Below are 17763 nucleotides of genomic sequence, written 5' to 3'. Positions count from 1 at the left end.
GGGACTATTGAATAGTCGTCTAACTGCTACGATTTCATGCGTGTACACGCTGGGACCTTGCAAGCTGGGAAGATCCCAGAATTCAGGCTACAGCGGGAGCCCAAAGAGCTGAACTATAATTAAATAGCACCTTAGAACCCCATGAGCCCAGGTCAGCTGGCACATCCCACCACAGGTAACTAATTGCAGTGTAGAAATACATTTAAGCCAGTATGCTGCCAATTACTGTGGCTTAACTACAGAACTGGGGTGAGAATAAGCCATTCCCGATGGCTGTAGGTTACACCAACCTAAGCATTGGTGTAAACAGTGCTATATTGCTAGATAAAATCTCCTGCTGACATGCAGAGATGGATTTATTGTGCTGATGAGAGAACTCTCTCTGGTGAGTGTCTTCACAAGATGTGCTATGGCAGCTGCACCAATGTAGAGCTTCTAGTGTAGACTAGCCTTAGGTGTGAGCTTACGCTTTTGTGCAGTTGGCTCCAAATCAGCTGCACAGGGCCCAAGGAGAATGCTCTTGACATAGGAGACCAGTCCTTGCCTCCCACTTTGTCTACATGAGAGCCTCTGACATATCAGGGGACATGTCAAAGACAGAAAGTGGTATGGCCAGGGCAGTACTGTATGCTAGGTGCTGTAAAACTCTATTAGAGGCTTTGCCAGCTAAGTACAAGCTAAGGCAGTCTATACAAGTGGTAGAAGCCAAATTTAATTCCTAGCAATTTGGGTCAATGGTGGCAGAAACTGCTCTGGTTTCCTTGTACCAAATTTGGCACTAGCCCAGGGATCAATTTGTTCTATTGTGGGCAGATCTGCACTTAAAACTGCATTGGTGTAGCTGCAGTGCTTCAGCAAAGAGGCTGCTAGATGGACAGGGATGCTGCTTTTGTCAGCATAGTTAATCTATCTATGCAAGGGGGGACAGCTGTGTTGATGGAAGAAGCCCTCTTTTGGACACACAGCTGTCTACACTGGAAATTAGGTATACAGGCAGTCCCCGACTTACGTGGATCCGACTTACGTCGGATCCCTAGATACGAACGGGGTGAGGCAACTCCCGCACATGCGCAGCAGCATTCCCGGAGCTCGCTCACCTGGGTCCTAGGATCCTCCTCCTCCTCGGGCCGGCTCCGACTGGGGTCCCGCAGAGCTGCCGGGCAGAGGAAAAGTGCCTCCTCACGCCCGCTGGCCCCCCCCCACCCCCCCTGCCAGCAACAGGCTGCCCCCTCCCCTAAGCAACAGGCTGCCGAACAGACAACAGCAGCCTCTTTGCCCCTCCTCCCCTCTATACATGCCGGGCTCCCAGAGCGCAGCAGCGTCCCCGGGGCTCGCTCACCTGGGTCCTAGAATCCACCCCCTCTTCCTCTTCGGCCGGCTCCAACTGGCCTCTGCCTGCAGCAGCTGGCCACAGGGACAGGGATCCCGCAGAGCTGCCGGGCAGAGGAAAAGTGCCTCCCCACGCCCGCTGCCCCCCCCCCCCGCGGCCTCGCATCCTGCACGCCTGCCAGCAACAGGCTGCCCCCTCCCCTGAGCAACAGGCTGCGGAACAGCAGACAAAAGCAGCCTCTCCGCCCCTCCTCCCCCTATACATGCTGGGCTCCCTGGGCAAACAAAGACTCCACCAAAACAAACAAAGTGCTGGCCTCATTGTGTTTGCAAAAAAAGGACCCTCCTCCTAGAACCCTGGGTGGTGTGTGGAAATAAAGCTATTAGCTCAAAGCATGGTGCAGAGCTGTTTGGTATTTGATGAGTTACTCCTTTAGTCCTGAGTTTGTCACAGGGACAGAAATAGATGTGAAATCTTCTGAACAGGGGAACAGACAGCAAAACAAACATTAGAGGGGAGTTAACCTTTCCCTATGCTATCCAAAACTAAAAAAAATGTTTGGCTAGAGTTTCCCCTACAATATGTACCAGTTCCGACTTACATACAAATTCAACTTAAGAACAAACCTACAGTCCCTATCTTGTACGTAACCCGGGGACTGCCTGTATTCGGGGTGTGGATTGTTAGCAACACTCAGCAACGTAGTGATGTCAATGTCTTTTTATACAACAGGTTGAACCCCTCTAATCTGGACCCTTGGAATGTAACCAGTGCAAAACCAGAGAATTTGCCCAGCAGCAAGGTCAATATTGTCTAGCAGCATTAGCAACACTTGCACTCTTTCGTAGGCTCTTAGAAGACATTTAGGGGTAAATTAGAGCTAAAAAGCACACAGAATACTGATAGCCCAGACCGGAAGCTGTAAATAAACTTTATGGGACTAAGAGAAACTTAACCCCACCCATGATAAAAGGCTTACTAAAATCATGCCAGATGACTGATGTTGCCAGATGATAGTGCCGGAATACAGGGCATCCCCGCTATAATTCACCCCCGTATGCATCCATTAAAATTGACGCTTGTAGGAACTGATAGTTACAAGTCCTCCCATTCCCCGCTCTTAAGTCGCGCAAAAAAACCCCCAAAACCAGTTTGCACAAATGGAAGTCAGCCGCGGGAATAAAATTGCCTGCATTAAGTTGTTTTGCACTAAGTCCACATTTTTTTGAATGTTTCTTGAACTTATAGTGAGGATGGCCTGTAGAGAGGTTCAGCCTGGTTATATCTGGCCTATGTTTGGATCAGACTTGTGAAAGTGATTGTGCTGAGGAGTCTGTGGGATGTTGGAACTGGGATGAGTATCTGCATGTTGGATTTTCTCCACTGTGTACTGCTCACTGTTTCTTCACTATCTTTGTGAAAACAGAATGTTGGGATTTAAGCTATTTTGACATTGACATTACAAGACCTAGCAAATGGTAAATCACGCACCACACTATTCAAACTGGACATAAACTAGAGTAATCATTTCAAAGAGACAAGGTGGGTGATGTAATATCTTTTATTGAACCAACTTCTTTCGTGAAAGAGACAAGCTTTTGAGCTTATACACAGCTCTTCAGGTCTGGGTGTTGTGCTTAAAAGAAGCACCTGGGATCTTTTTCAGGGGGATAAGGCAACACGCCACATTTATTGAACATACATAGATCAATCAATACTTTATCATATGCATATGATACATTACATTCATGCTCGTGCGCGCTCTCTCTCTCTCTCTCTCTCTCTCTCTGGCTACATCTAGACTGGCATGATTTTCTGCAAATGCTTTTAACGGAAAAGTTTTTCCGTTAAAAGCATTCGCAGAAAAGAGTGTCTAGATTGGCACGGACGCTTTTCCACAAAAGTACTTTTTGCGGAAAAGCATCCGTGCCAATCTAGACGCGGTTTTGCGCAAGAAAGCCTCGATTGCCATTTTCGCCATCGGGGCTTTTTTGCGCAAAACAATAATACTTTGTCTACACTTGCCCTCTTGCACAAAAGCATTTGCTCAAGAGAGCTTTTGCCTGAACGGGAGCAGAATAGCTTTTTCGCAAGAACACTGACAATCTTACATGAGATCGTCAGTGTTCTTGCGGAAATTCAAGCAGCCAGTTAGACAGCTGGCAAGTTTTTCCACAAAAACAGGAGGTTAGTGTCTATGAAATAATGTTATTAGGGGTGATAATTGGGGAAGCTGTCTTTGTAATGGGAAAGATAATTAGCATCTTTGTTAAGGCCCATTTGTAAAGTGTCAAATTTAAGCATGAATAAGTTCTGAGGCTTCCCTTTGTTGTCTGGTGTTAAAGTCTCTTTGAAGCAGGATGCATGTAGTGAGGTCATTGAGACAATGCCCAGTCTGGTTGAAATGGCAAGAAACTGTTTTTTCTTTGTGAAACTGTCTGTTTTGTGTGTATTGATTCTTTGGCGAAGTGTCTGAGAAGTTTGTCCAATATACATAGCAGACCGACATTGTTGGCACATGATGGCATAAATTATATTTCTGGATGAACAGGAATATGTGTTCTTGATCTTGTAACTGACGTGGGTAGGTCCAATGACGGTGTCAGCAGAGTAAATATGTGGACAAAGCTGGCAACGGGGTTTGTCGCAAGGGAAAGTTCCAGGGTTGGTATTAGTGTGGTATGTCCTGTGGTTGTTGGTAAGAATCATCCTGAAGTTAGGTGGTTGTCTATGGGAGACTATATGGGTCTGTCTCCCAGAGCCTCTCTGAGTGTTGTATCCTGTTCCAATATAGGTTGTAGCTTATTGATAATGCGTTGGCCGGGGACTAAAAGTGATGACAAGTGGTGTTCTATTGTTAGTTTTCTTGGATCTGTGTTTAAGTAGATGGTTTCTGGGTATTCGTCTGGCTCTTTCAATTTTTTTTTGTATTTCTCCGGGTGGGTAATTGAGGTTTATAAATGCTTGGTAGAGATCCTGAAGTTTCTGGTCTCTGTCAGTGGGATTAGAGCAGATGCGGTTGTATCGAAGGGCTTGGCTATAGACAATGGATCGTATGGTGTGCTCTGGATGAAAGCTGGAGGCATGTAGGTAACTGTATGAGTCAGTGGGTTTTCTGTAGAGAGTGGTCTCTAATTTACCATTGGTGATTTGTACTGTGGTGTCCAGAAATGGATCTCTCGTGTAGAATGGTCCAGGCTGAGATTGATGGTGGGGTGTAGGTTGTTAGAGTCTCTGTGGAATGCATCCAGATCATAAAGATGTCATTGATATAGCGTGAGTAGAGAAGGAGTAAGAGGGGACGGGATCTGAGGAAACGTTCTAAGTCAGCCATAAAGATGTTAGTGTACTGTGAGGCCATGAGGGTACCCATGGCTGTGCCGCTGATGTGGAGGTATAAGTAGTCCCCAAATTGGAAATAATTGGGGGTGAGAACAAAGTTACATAGGGCTGCTACCAGATTGGCAGTGGTATCCTCTGAGAGAGTGTTTCTAATTGCTTGTAATCCGTCTTCATGGGGTATGTTGGTGTAAAGAGCTTCTACATCCATGGTAGCAAGTATGGTGTTATCAGGGAGGTTATCGATGTTTTGTAATTTTCTCAGGAAGTCAGTAGTATCTCGGAGATAGCTGGGAGTGTTGAATGCGTACGGTTTGAGAAGAGAGTCTACATAGCTGGATAATCCAGTAGTGAGCATGCTGATACCTGAAATGATGGGACGTCCAGGGTGTCCAGGTTTATGGATTTTGGGAAGCAGAACAATCCTGGTCGGGGTTCAGAAGGTGTTTCTGTGTGGATTTGGTCCCGAGTAGAGGTAGGGAGTTCTTTAAGCAGACAGTGTAGTTTCTTTTGGTATTCTGAAGTGGGATCAGAGGAGAGAGGTCTGTAAAATGTGGTGTTGGAGAGTTGTATCTCTTAATACAAGGATTCTATGAGAAAGCTTAACAAAGATAAATCTAAAAACAAGATATGTATATATAAAATCTCTTAATACAAAGTTATACGAGAATGATATATGGTTATATGGAAATGTTAGAGATTTATCCACATGGGAAATGTACTCTGTGTAACAGCTAAATACAGGGTAGAACAGGTAAGGAGTTTACTTTGATTTCTTGCAAAACATGTTAAGTGGGCAGTTAATGTCTCTATACTCATAGGATAAAGGAGGATTAGTGGGTTAGAGGATGTTGTAATGAACCACAAATCCAGTGTCTTTTTTTTAAATCCATGATTTTTGGTGTCTGAGTAATTAATTTGTTCCCAAGCTTATTCTTGGAATGTGTGCAGGTTTCCTTTGAGGATAAGTCCTTAATATCCCTAGTAAGATCTATAGATCTGGAAAGGTATGTTGTGTGAGTGTGGGGAGTATTGATCATCATAGCAATGGAGATATGTCTGGAGGTTTTGTATCTGTTGTGTCAGAAGGTGGTGCTGCTTTGAGTTGGTGTGTCCTGGTCTGTGGGAGGGCTTACTTGTGGTGATGAACTTGGCAAGGTTGGGTGTTTATTTGAAGGCCAGAAGAGAGGAATTGAAAAACATTTTTTTGAGGGCATGGGCCCCATCAAGTGTGGGTTCTAGCTGTTTAAAGATACCTTAAATAGGTTCCAGTGTGTAGTGGTAGGTGATGACAAGAGGCATGCAGTTGCAGAGGTGGGTTTTTTGGGAGGCTTGGGGGGAAGTTTGTCTTACCTTGAGAGAAGCTGGTTCAATACATTTGGGTGGCCCATTTCATCAGATAATTGACTTCTCTGATGGAGTGTCTTTGGTAAAGTAGTTTTATGTGTGTAAAGTTGTGTATCCTGGACCTACTTATCAGAGCATATTCTGTGGTGTCTGCGTCCCTGGTTGTAGATAACAGATTTCTCGGTGTGTTTTGGGTCGTTTCTGGGTCTATGAAAATATTTGTGATAAATGGAATTCTTGTATGTAATTGTTTGTAGGGTTCCATTGTTGAAGCTGATTGTGGTGTCTGGGGAGCTAATGCTGGTGTCTGTATTTTGAAGAGAGTTTGGGTGTGTCTACACTACTGAGGTTTTTTGAAAAAACGTCACCTGCATCTAGACTGCTGTCGCATTCTTTCAAAATTAAATCAAAAGAACACGGCGGGTTTTTTTTCAAAATCAGTAAACCTATTTTTGCCAGGAAGAATGCCTTTTTTTAAAGAGCTCCTTTGAAAAAAGGCGTTCTTGAACGCAAACAGCGCTTTTTTCAAAAGAGAATGTCCAGATTGCCTGGGTGCTCTCTTTCGAAAAAGCAGATCACTTTTTAAAAACTCTTGTGCTGAAAAAGCTTCTTTCGAAAGAGGCTTGTAGTTTCTGTAGTCTGTCAAGGGGCTTAAAGTATCTCAAGTATCTCATTGGTTTTGAGGTGCCTCTGTCCCGTAATTCTTCAAGGGGGCCCATGGAAAGTTTGGCTTATTCAGGAGCCATCTTAGTGCCTGTGGCATGGACAAAGGGTGTGTGTTTTGAATGTAAAATTTTTATTAGAATGAGGATGAGAGTTTGGGTGTATATGTGACCATTGTCGTCTTGATATTAAGAATAAGAAAGCCAGCATCAAACTGATTGTCTGTTATTTTGGTTGTTACTTCTGGTTTGAATAGTCTGGACATGATTTACCTCTTGTCTTGTCTTGTAATGCCAAAGCCATAAATTGGTTTAACTCCACCCTTTGGTCTTTACAAGTGCTATTCTGCATTGTATGATGCTTCTGTTACCTTTGATTCCTTGGAAATTAAAGGAAAAGAGATACAAAAATGCAGCTATATATAATAGCACAGCCTTTAATCTTTGTGGTGATTCTTTGCCATAAACTGGAATTCCCAGACACTGTTGTTTTCTCCAGGATGCAAGTTTAATACATAAACAAATATCTTTGACATTGGTCATCTATTAATTTAGAGTAGATGAGAACAGTCAAACTTAATAAAAGAAAAAATCCTTCACAGAATATTTGTAGGCAGTGCTTTTTTTTTTGTTTTGTTTTTTTGTTGCTTAAGTTTTCCCTGGCGCCCCCCCCCTTTTTTTTTCTTCTTTTTCTTTTTTCTTTCTTTTCTTTTTTTTCTTTTTCCCCTTCCCCAGTACCAGCATTTTTTGGTTTACAAAAAAAGTACTGCTTGTAGGTATGGGGAGTAGGGATGTTAAATTGCATGTAATCAACTAATTGACTAGTTGATAAGCAGGGGAGCCACAGCAGGGTTAGCTCCCGGTCCCAGAAGCTAACTCCACTATGGCTGCCAGGTTCTTAATACATTCAAAATGCTGGTGCGCAGCGGGGGGAACCTGGCACGAGCCAAGAATCAGCTGTCCCGGTTCGTGCTGGGTCCCCCTTCTGCACCTCTGCTTTTAAAATGTATTAAGAGCCAGAAGGCTCTACATTTAAAAAGCAGAGGGGCAGCGTCTGGGACTGGGTACGAGCAGGGAATTAGCTGATTCCCGACTCATGCCCGGTCCCCACTACCCCCCTGCCTCCTGTATGGAGATGGTGCTAGGAGGAACCAGCTCCTGTTTCACACCCCTCTTCCCCCCGCCCAATAGAGGCAGCAAGGGGGCAGGAAAGTGACTAGTCGAGTCACTACTTGACTATCCAATAAGCTTCTGCTTATCAGATACAGGCAGTCCCCGACTTACGCGGATCCGACTTATGTCGGATCCGCACTTACGAACGGGGCTCTCTCACCCCAGAAGTCGGGGCGAGAAAGCCCCGTTCGTAAGCTGCTCCGGTGCCCCTGGTCTGCTGGAGACCGTCTCCAGCAGACCAGGGGCACCGGGCGGGTTCCCGCGCTTCTGAGGCTTTGCCAGAGCAAAGCCTCAGAGGCGCGGGGAACCGCCGCTGCTGCCGCTTCAATCTGGATGCCTGTGGTCTGCTGGGGACCGTCCCCAGCAGACCACAGGCTCCCGGACTGAAGCGGCAGCAGCGGCGGTTCCCCGCGCCTCTGAGGCTTTGCCAGACCGTCTCCAGCAGACCAGGGGCACCGGGCGGGTTCCCGCGCTTCTGAGGCTTTGCCAGAGCAAAGCCTCAGAGGCGCGGGACCCCCCCGCGGCTGCGGCTTCAGTCCGGGAGCCTGTGGTCTGCTGGGGACGGTCCCCAGCAGACCACAGGCAGCCAGATTGAAGCGGCAGCAGCGGCGGTTCCCCGCGCCTCTGAGGCTTTGCTCTGGCAAAGCCTCAGAGGCGCGGGACCCCCCCCGCGGCTGCGGCTTCAGTCCGGGAGCCTGTGGTCTGCTGGGGACGGTCCCCAGCAGACCACAGGCTTCCAGACTGAAGCCGCAGCCGCGGCGGGGTCCCTCGCCTCTGAGGCTTTGCCAGAGCAAAGCCTCAGAGGCGCGGCACCCCGCCTCAGCTGCGGCTCTGCTCCCCGTGTCCCTGGTCTGCTGGGGGGGGGGGAGCGCAGCTAGTGTTGCTTTTTTCCACTTGAATTCAATATGCTTTTAACAGCTGCTATCTGAATCTAAAAAATAATCTTGCCTTACAGACTGTATAAAAGATTAATCACAAACTGGAGTTGACTAGAAACTGACTTGAAACAGAAGTGAAAAGGAATAATGTCCTTTGAGTACCTGAAGTCCTGGCCCTATTGAAGTCCACAGGAGTATTTTTGTTGACATCAGTAGACTACAGCAGGGCCCCAACTTTGCCCCAAATGTCCCAAATACATCTGGTGATTTACTCTTAGTTGCCGTTCTGTGGTCTCTTATCTTGGGACAATATTTGTTGAGGGCATGTCTATGCTACCAAATGTAACCATCTCAATGGGGTATCCTGTCACCACAGAAATTAAGTTGGTTGTGTGTGTCCACATCACGATTATTGTCTTGATAAAGTATATCCTCACTATCAGCACTTGCGTTGATGTACTGAACAGTGCATCATAGGTAGCCACCCACAGTGCAACTAGCTTCAGGGGTTTGCTTCAGGAAGGGCTTGCAGTGCCTCATGGGACCAAATCATTATCACAGAGTGTAATGAGAACATGACTTTGGCCTCCTATGATACAGTTTTCTTCCTCCCTCTCTCTGTACCTTGATACCCATGGCAAACAACCCATACCTTCTCATGCTTTTTTTCCCAAAGACTGTTTTAGCTGTGCTTACACCATAGCCCAAGAACTGTGGACCTTGTTCAACTGTGCATTTGTGTTGGGAGCATTAACCTTGTGCCTTATCCTGCAGTATTTTTCAGAGCCAAGACACAGGTTGCCATGCGAAATGTGGTGTCATGCAAACAAGCACTGCTGCAAGCCATAGCATGAAAACAATTCCCAGTTGCTGCTGATAGTGACGCATCAGCTCATGGAGCATCATTTCAGTTCACAGGAAACAAGCCCTGACTAGAGGGGTCACATCATTTAACTGTGGCTGCAGAACTTCTGAATGTGGAAAGCCACTTCATAGAAACTTTATGCAGAGCTTGTCACAGCCTTGAAGTGCAGCAACACTAAATGAGACCTGCTTTGACAGTAGAGAAATGAGTGGCAATCGCTCTGTGGAAGCTTGCAATGTGAACTTGTACTGGTCAATAGGGAATCCATTTGGAATTGATAAATCCATCTTGGGTGCTGTTGTGATCCAAGTTTGCAGGGTCATTAATTGACTTCTAGTAAGAAGGGTAGTGATTATGAGCAATGTGCAGGACATAGTGGATGCTGTGATTTGATAGATGGCATGTATTTGCCTATCTTGGCACCAGACTACCTCAGCAAAAAGTGCATAAACCATAAGGGATACTTCTCAATGGTGTTGAAAGCACTAGTCCTAGTGGAATGGGGTGGGGTTTCTCAGACATCAACGTGGAATGGTCAAAGTGTATGATGAACAGGTCTGTTTAAAAAGCTGCCATCAGGGACTTTCTTTGCAGATTGTAAAATGATCATTGACAACATAAGAAATGCCAATAGAGATCCTGAAAGACCCAGCCTACCCTTTGCTCCCATGGCTCACGAGGCCATACACGAGCCACCTGAACAGTAGGAGCAGTTCAGCAGTAGGCTGAACAAGTACAGAATGGCTGCAGAATGTGCATTGGGACGTTTAAAGGGTTGCTGGTGCAGTTGAGAGATGTTAAATTGTGTTTTAATCAGCTATTCGAGTAGTCAGTGGAATTTCCATTGACTACTCGATTAGTCGATAAGGCAGGAAACTGCAGAGCCACAGTGGGGTTAGCTCCTGGCCATGGGAGCTAACCTAGCTGTGCCTCTGCCTTTTAAATGTATTAAGAGCTGCAAAAGCAGAGTGCACCATCTGGAACCAGGCATGAGCCAGGACAGCTGATTCCCAATCTCTAGTTGCGCCTCTGCCCCCCCTCACTCCCGCAGAGACAGTGCTGGGGGTAACCAGCTTTTAAGCTAGCTCCCCCCAGCACTGCCTCCTGCTCTCCCCTTGCTGCCTCTCTTTGATAGAGGCAGAAGTTGGAGGGGAAGCGACTAGTTAAGTAGTGACTCTACTACCCTAAAAGCATATGCTTATTGGGTTGTCGTCTACTCTACTAGTCGCTTATATCCCTAGTACAGTTTGCTTACTAAGTGAAGGTAATATCCCCATTGTTATTGCTGCTGCTGGCCAGCCCACTAAAAAATTTATTCACAGAGCCACTGGAGGAGGAAGGAAGGAAGGGTTGCATGTGGCCTATAGCATTAACCAATAAGCATCTGCTTATCGATTACTCATTTAACTGGATACAGTATTACATCCCTAGTTAGCAGTAACCTGGAGCAGAGATGGGCCACCATAAACAGTGCTTGAGTGGACCTCCTTCAGCTCAGTGGACCACAGCAGCCTGTGGCCCCCTGGGGTTCCACCTGTGTCCCCACAGTCCCCCTGTCTGTCCCCCATCCCCCATGCACACTGGAGCACCAGCACCTTACACTTCCTGCTGTTTCCCCTTGCTCCCAGCACTTTGTTGTGCCTGTTGAGTCAGACTGCAAAGCAATCTTTATCCTGCTTTAATACTAGTCCAACATTTTACTTAAGATATTTCAGATTAAAAATCTTGCATTACAGAATATTTAAGGGGGAAAAAGCTTCACAGTTCTTTCATTCTCCCTAACTGGATTATTCTTAATGGCATTACAGTTAAAACTGCTTTGGTTGTAGAAATTTTAAGTTTATTAAATTTGTATTCAATTGAATTTTGATGATAGTGTTAGATAGCAATGAAAGACAACAGTCACAACTAGTGTGTCTGTATAATTGTGTCCAAGAGATAAGACTGACGTTGTTGTTCAGTGGACAGACACCTTTGTTGATGGTTTAGTTTAGGTGAAATAATTCTTTTAAGTGGACAATGTCTGATTGTATTTTTTTAACTATGCTCTTTATAGGCGTATTCTACACTCGAAAGGAGAGTTGAGTGAAGATCGACACAAGCAATATGAAGAATTTGCAATGTCCTATCAGAAGCTGTTGGCAAATTCTCAGTCTTTGGCTGATCTGTTGGATGAAAATATGCCTGATCTTCCCCAAGATAAACCAACACCTGAGGGTAGGACATCTTGTAGGGTTGATAGGTTATGAAATATTGAAAGCTTTCATTTACGGGGGGAAACAGAAACAAAATCCTCCCATTGATTTGTGTTTTCAGTGCAAGTTTCCTTTTTTTAATGTTAATATTGATTGCCAGACCCAGATTAAGCATTATGCAGTTGCACAGAGGGCCAGTCTCAGAGGGCTCCTGACCACATGTCTAGTTCTTAACCCTCTTGCCTATTTTTTTTCTCTAGTTTTGCTGGTTGCAATGGGCTGGGGCTTTTTCCACTTATAAATTACAAATTCCAGGGGGAACTCCTGCATAATGCAACTGGCAACTGTTGCTGCATGCATGAGCTGCAGCATTGCAGCTGCTTTCACTACAACAGTTAGGTCATGTGCCAGGACCTCAGTGAGCCAGCATGACGGCTCCTGCTCTTTTCGATGCCAGAAAGTAGGGTGGACTTGAGACTCAACTTCAGGGAAGAGTAAGAAGTAGAGACCAGAGTGAGTGAGGTAGGGCTTCCCTGAGCTCAGGCTCCTGGGTGGGAGTAGGTGTAGGAGCTGTGGTGTAGGTGGGTACCTTGAGAGGAGAAGTGGGAGGTCAGGCTTTGGTGTGGGGGCGGGGGAGGTCAGGGAGGCCCTGAATAGGGGTGAGGAGGGACGGGATGCTGTGGGGAGGAGTAATGGCTAGTTTTTCTGCTTCTTGGGAGTGGCAACACTGTTTGGGCCCCAATCAGATTGGCCCAACTGCCTCTCTCTCCCTAGTTGTTGCTTGCCTACTCCTGTCATGAGTCAAAGTTCAGTGAGTGCCTTTGTGACCTGGCACATGGTGTTGTAGAGCTACTTGTTAGAAAAGAACAGGTGACCCAGAGGTGGATGGGGTAGAAGGGTTCCTTCATTGCAGATACTCATTCCGCCTTGGACCCCCAAAGGCCTGGTCAGTGAGCAACAGATTACCTCAGGCACACTTTTTTATCTTAGTTAATATGTAAATACACTTATCTATTACATCACCCCTTAAGCCCTAATGTAGTAATACAAATACCCATATAATGCATAATAACAACCATGTGATTAATATAATTATAACTGCCCCTGTTTACTGTCTACAGCTTCTTTAGTTGAAGCATACAGTTCTCACATTACACATCAGCAGTTTAAAAGGGGAAACGAGATGTGGCCCTGAATGTGTTTCAGAGCTGGAGGGAAGGAGGGAGAGGAAAAAGATATCATATAGTTATAGACAAAGAGTATTCATTAGAAGTTACATCCTTGGTACAGCTATGTGCTTATCTATCCCAAGCAAGCAGGAAAAGAGGAAAACGTGTATAAATTAGTGCTGTCGATTGACCTACGATTAATGCAGGACAGTATTAATGTTAAAAAAATTAATGTGTTAATCGCAGGTGTTAATGCTGCGCTGCCTCTTTGAAGTGCCTCTCCAGCGCTTCAAAGGGGCAGCGCAAGCAGAGCGGGGGATCAGCTGGAATGCCCAGCTGATACTCAGCTCCGCGTTGCAAAGCCCCTTTGAAGTGCTGTTTTGGTGCTTTAAAGGGGCAGTGCATTAGGAGCCGGGATCAGCTGGAGTCCCCAGCTGATCCCTGGCTCTGTGAGCACTGCCCCTTTGAAGTGCTGCTCTGGCACCTTAAAGGGGCAGCGCTGCATGGAGCCCGGGGTCAGCTGGGAACTCCACCTGAGCCTGGGCTCTATGCAGTGCTGCCCTGTTAAAACGCCACCACTGCGTTTCAAAGGGGAGTTGCACGGGATTAATTGCAATTCAAATTTTTAATCGCTTGATGTCCCTATAAATTTATACTAGGGCTAGCGCATGCCATACTGTACCCTTCATCACCATTGTAGTGATTATCCAGGCCCTTTATTTAACTCTTACATACCCCAACACTTCTCACGTTTGATAACCTGTGGTATTGGGTCTCTTCTTTGAACTCTTGAATTGCCAGAGGAATCGGGCACAGAAGTGTAGAGGGCCATTTGAGAGATGTCTGGTTTCTTAGGTCCGTTTTTGGAGTTCAGCTCATCTTTGGCTCATTCTGTTTTCTTGCCGGTGGTGTTACAAGCCATCAGAGCCATTGTATTCTTTTTAGTTCTAGTAGCTGGCCGAGGAGGGGGAAGCCCAGTTCCACAATCAGTAGCTGGGTCAGTCCCTCATCACTACTGATTCAGATCAAACTTGTGTATAGAGCCAGGTGAGACTCAGTACCTCTTTCCCTTAGGAGCTAGTAAAGCTCATTTCTTAGCCCTGCCTGTTTTTCAAAAGGCAGCAAAGAAACTGCCAAAGGAGGCTTAGGTATCCAATGCACTAATGTATTTCCTATTTTCTGATTGATAGGGTCTCTGTCAAGTTCTGCTTCCCCTATAGCTGGGTAGTCAGCTAGGCATGTCAAGCTCATTTCTAACCCATGTTTCATAAATACTTCCAAGCACTTAATCTACCTAGCAAGTGTTTACCCAAGCAAAAGGAAAGAGTGTGTGTGTATTGAATTAAAAATAAATTGCAATATATGTTAAATTTAAATATTCATAGATGTATTAATATTAACATGTTATAGTAGTTCTTTAAGTCTTTTCCAAGCAAATAAAAACTCACATGTTCTCATATTTATAAACTATATACTCTGTCTAGTTTAAGGAATGTGGGAAAGGTCCAGTTTCCATAGTGAACAGGCTAGGGATGTTAAATGAATAGTCGATTAACCTCATGAATTCTTATTGGTTACTCAACTATTCTATAGTCCCCAGGGCTAGGACTGGCAGCCATTGCACTCCAGCCCTATTCCTGAGGATCCCCCTACCACTCTGTGCTGCTGTCTGTATATCAGAGGCAGAAGTGTGGGGTGCCAGGTGGGAGCTGGTCCACGAGGGGAACCAGTTTAAAAACCAGGTCCCCTCTCAAACCAGCTGCCTTGTTGCCCTGCACTGCTGCCTCTGATACAGCTCCTGTTCAGTGTGTGTGTGGGGGAGTCTGAGCTCCCGGACCCAGCGTGACCCGAAACTAAGATGGGCTGCCTGCCCACTTGTCTCCAAATACATTTTACATAGAGAGCTGCAGCCGGGGTAGGTCCCAGCCCTGGCACAAGCCAGGACTGAGCTGGGCTGCCTGCCCAACTGGTTCCTACTGCACTTTAAATGCAGAGCCACAGCAGGGGTTGGTCCCGGATCCGGTGCAAGCTGGGACTGAGCCAGGCTGCTAAAAAATTTACTGGTGGAGGGCAATGCATCTAGTTTATAGTATTAACCGATAAGCTTTTGCTAATTTGTTAATCGTCTACACTATTGCATCCCTAGGATAGGCCCCAGCATATTTAAACCCATCGTTAATTGCCCATAGTCTCCAGTATTCAAGATTTTGCAAACATTTATTTATATTCTGAAAATAAATATTTGTAGCAGTTGGTGAAAGATCACTCCCAAAATGATACCTCTAAACACTTTCTGATGCTAATATGGATGAATTCCACTAAATCCTCATTTAATAATCTTATAATATAATACATCGTGGTAACTTCTTGATTGCATACTATTATTTTGTAACTTCGTTGTTTGATTACTTCTTGAATGTGACAATCTAGTTTCTATTTTAAGATGCTGGAGATCTGTGTTTTAGAAGTTGAGGAAGTGGCAGTAATAGGGACACTTTTTTAATATTTAGCCCAAAAGCCTGTCTTTGTAATATGAGATGCTACATACTCAAGTTTCAAATTTTTAACCTTTACCTTAAAAGACAATCTTTCTTTTAGTATTATTATATTGATAAATTAGTCACTTGTGCCTTCTGTGATTCCAGAACATGGGCCTGGCATTGACATTTTTACCCCTGGCAAACCTGGAGAATATGACCTGGAAGGGGGCATCTGGGAAGATGAAGATGCTCGAAATTTCTATGAAAACCTCATTGATCTTAAAGCTTTTGTGCCTGCCATTTTGTTTAAAGATAATGAAAAGTGTCCTCAGAACAAGGATTCCAGCAAGGATGAATATAGAGGTAAAACACTTTGGAAGAAAATATTCACGAATTTTTTAATTTGCATCATGTCCAACACCCATGCAAGCTTGGCACAAGTAAGGAGAGTCTTTATAAATAATGATTATTTCAGCAATAGCAGTCAGAACATTGCCCTAGGATGGATGATCTTGAGCAGCAGAAACTATACTAGATAACCTGAATACAAAGTTGTCTTCTGAAAAATAAATAAAATTTAATACTTTGAACTTTTCCAGTGCCTTCCACTGGGGATTTCAACATGCTTTACAAACATGTGCCACTTTTGAAATTTTGGGTTTATTATTTAATTATGACGATAAACGTAAGAGAATGTTGTTAATTTGCAGAATGCCTAACAAATTAAGGTATCCCATCCCAATTAAGACAGAGCAAATTTGGGATCAAACCAAAACACTCAAGAGGTGTGAGCACCTTTTAACAGAGGCAGATCATAGAAGGAAGAGAATTTGGAAGACTGTTCCAGGCATGCTTAGTGACATGAAAGATTGCACAAAGTCCAGGTTTGACAAATGAGACGAATATATTTGATCAGAAGAGAAGTGTGCTTCTTTTCTGTAGAAGGAAATAAGAGTGTAGAAGAGGTCAGGCTAGACATATAGGGACATCTCTTAAAATATTTTTAAGCCATGTCTATTTGTGTTTACATTGTGTTAAAATATTTCTGCTTTCTTTCAAACAGAATCAAAAGATGCCAAGGATAATAAGGATGTTACTGGTACAGATGATTTGGAGTTGGATATGGAGAATTTAGACATTAATGATGATACCTTGGAGTTAGACTGTGGTGATGAAGCAGAAGATCTTACAAAAAAACTTCTTGATGAGCAAGGTAAAAGCACAGTTTTAGGGCTACTGTGTTGTTTTCTAATTGGGTCCTGGTATGTCTTGATTCTTGTATTAAGGTGGAAGAGTGCTTTTGATGCTTTTGGGCAACTTCTGTAGTAGCTAGAAGCAGTTTTGAGTAAGGTCACTCCTTCCTGCATCCTCTGATACTCAGCAGGCACTTTTAACAAAACATTCAATAAAGGGAGATAAGAAATTAGAATGCTTTGCAGAAAGAAGAGAGATCTGGTCCAATATTGTTAATGGATAAAATAGAAATAATAACTTCTGTTCAGTAAAGACTAGGGATGTTAGATATTGGTTAATTGAATAGTCAAGTAACCTCATGAATTCTTATCGGTTAGTCGACTATTCTACAGTCTCTGGGGGTGGGGCTGGCAGCCAGTGTGCTCTGGCCTCACTCTCAAGGAGCCCCTTGCCACTCGGTGCTGTTGCCTCTGTATCTGTATCAGAGGCAACAGTGCAGGGTGCCAAGCAAGAGCTGATCTGTGAGGAGAACTAGTTTAAAAACCAGGTCCCCTCACAGATTAGCTGCCTGTCACCCTGTGCCACTGCCTCTGATAAAGAGGCAGCAGCAGTGGCAGCAGCCTCTGTCTAGTTGGGTGGTCTGAGCTCTCAGACCCAGCATGATCTGGAACTGACCTGGGCTGCCTGCCTACCTAGCTACTAAAATACTTTAAACCACAGCAGCTGTGTGCCTGAGGGTCCTGGAAGGATGGTCCGTGGGCAGTATGTTAATTTAAAGTGCAGTCCCTATGTTTCTCTGCTCTGCAGGGATAGGTGGAAGCTTCAGGTGATCTCCCTGCCCCCAGCTCAATCCTCATCTCCTATTGGCCAGAAACAACCAGCCTATAAGAACTGACCTCAGCCAGTTTTTCAGCTCCTATTGGCTGGAAACAGCCAGACATTTGTAGCTGAGAGATTGCCCTGGGAGACAGGGGCAGCGTAAGCCTCTTCACCAGGCCTGGGCAAAATATGTCCCATGGGCTGCATCCGGCCCACTAAGCCACCAGATCTGGCCCCGCAGATGCTGTGGGGAACCCCCGTTTGCCTCAACCCACCTACACACTACTCAGAAATGTGGCTGTGGGGCGGTTT

The 17763-nt window shown here is 45.0% G+C and overlaps 1 protein-coding gene across 3 annotated transcripts in view; it reads left to right on the top strand.

The window, feature by feature from the left end:
* Positions 1 to 17763, top strand: part of UPF2 (UPF2 regulator of nonsense mediated mRNA decay) — a 141266-nt gene that overhangs the window by 15877 nt on the left and 107626 nt on the right. For all 3 annotated transcript variants that reach the window (XM_075926008.2, XM_075926010.2, XM_075926007.2), the window contains exons 4-6: positions 11651 to 11811; positions 15604 to 15801; positions 16502 to 16651. In XM_075926008.2, coding sequence (XP_075782123.2) covers positions 11651 to 11811; positions 15604 to 15801; positions 16502 to 16651 — 509 coding nt within the window. The remainder of the gene's footprint in view (positions 1 to 11650; positions 11812 to 15603; positions 15802 to 16501; positions 16652 to 17763) is intronic.

Source organism: Pelodiscus sinensis, chromosome 1 (genome assembly GCF_052426305.1).
Source record: "Pelodiscus sinensis isolate ZL-2025 chromosome 1, ASM5242630v1, whole genome shotgun sequence".
NCBI classification, from domain to species: Eukaryota; Metazoa; Chordata; order Testudines; family Trionychidae; genus Pelodiscus; species Pelodiscus sinensis.
The sequence above is the reverse complement of the archived record's forward strand: the minus strand, read 5'-3'. Positions and strand labels throughout refer to the sequence as shown.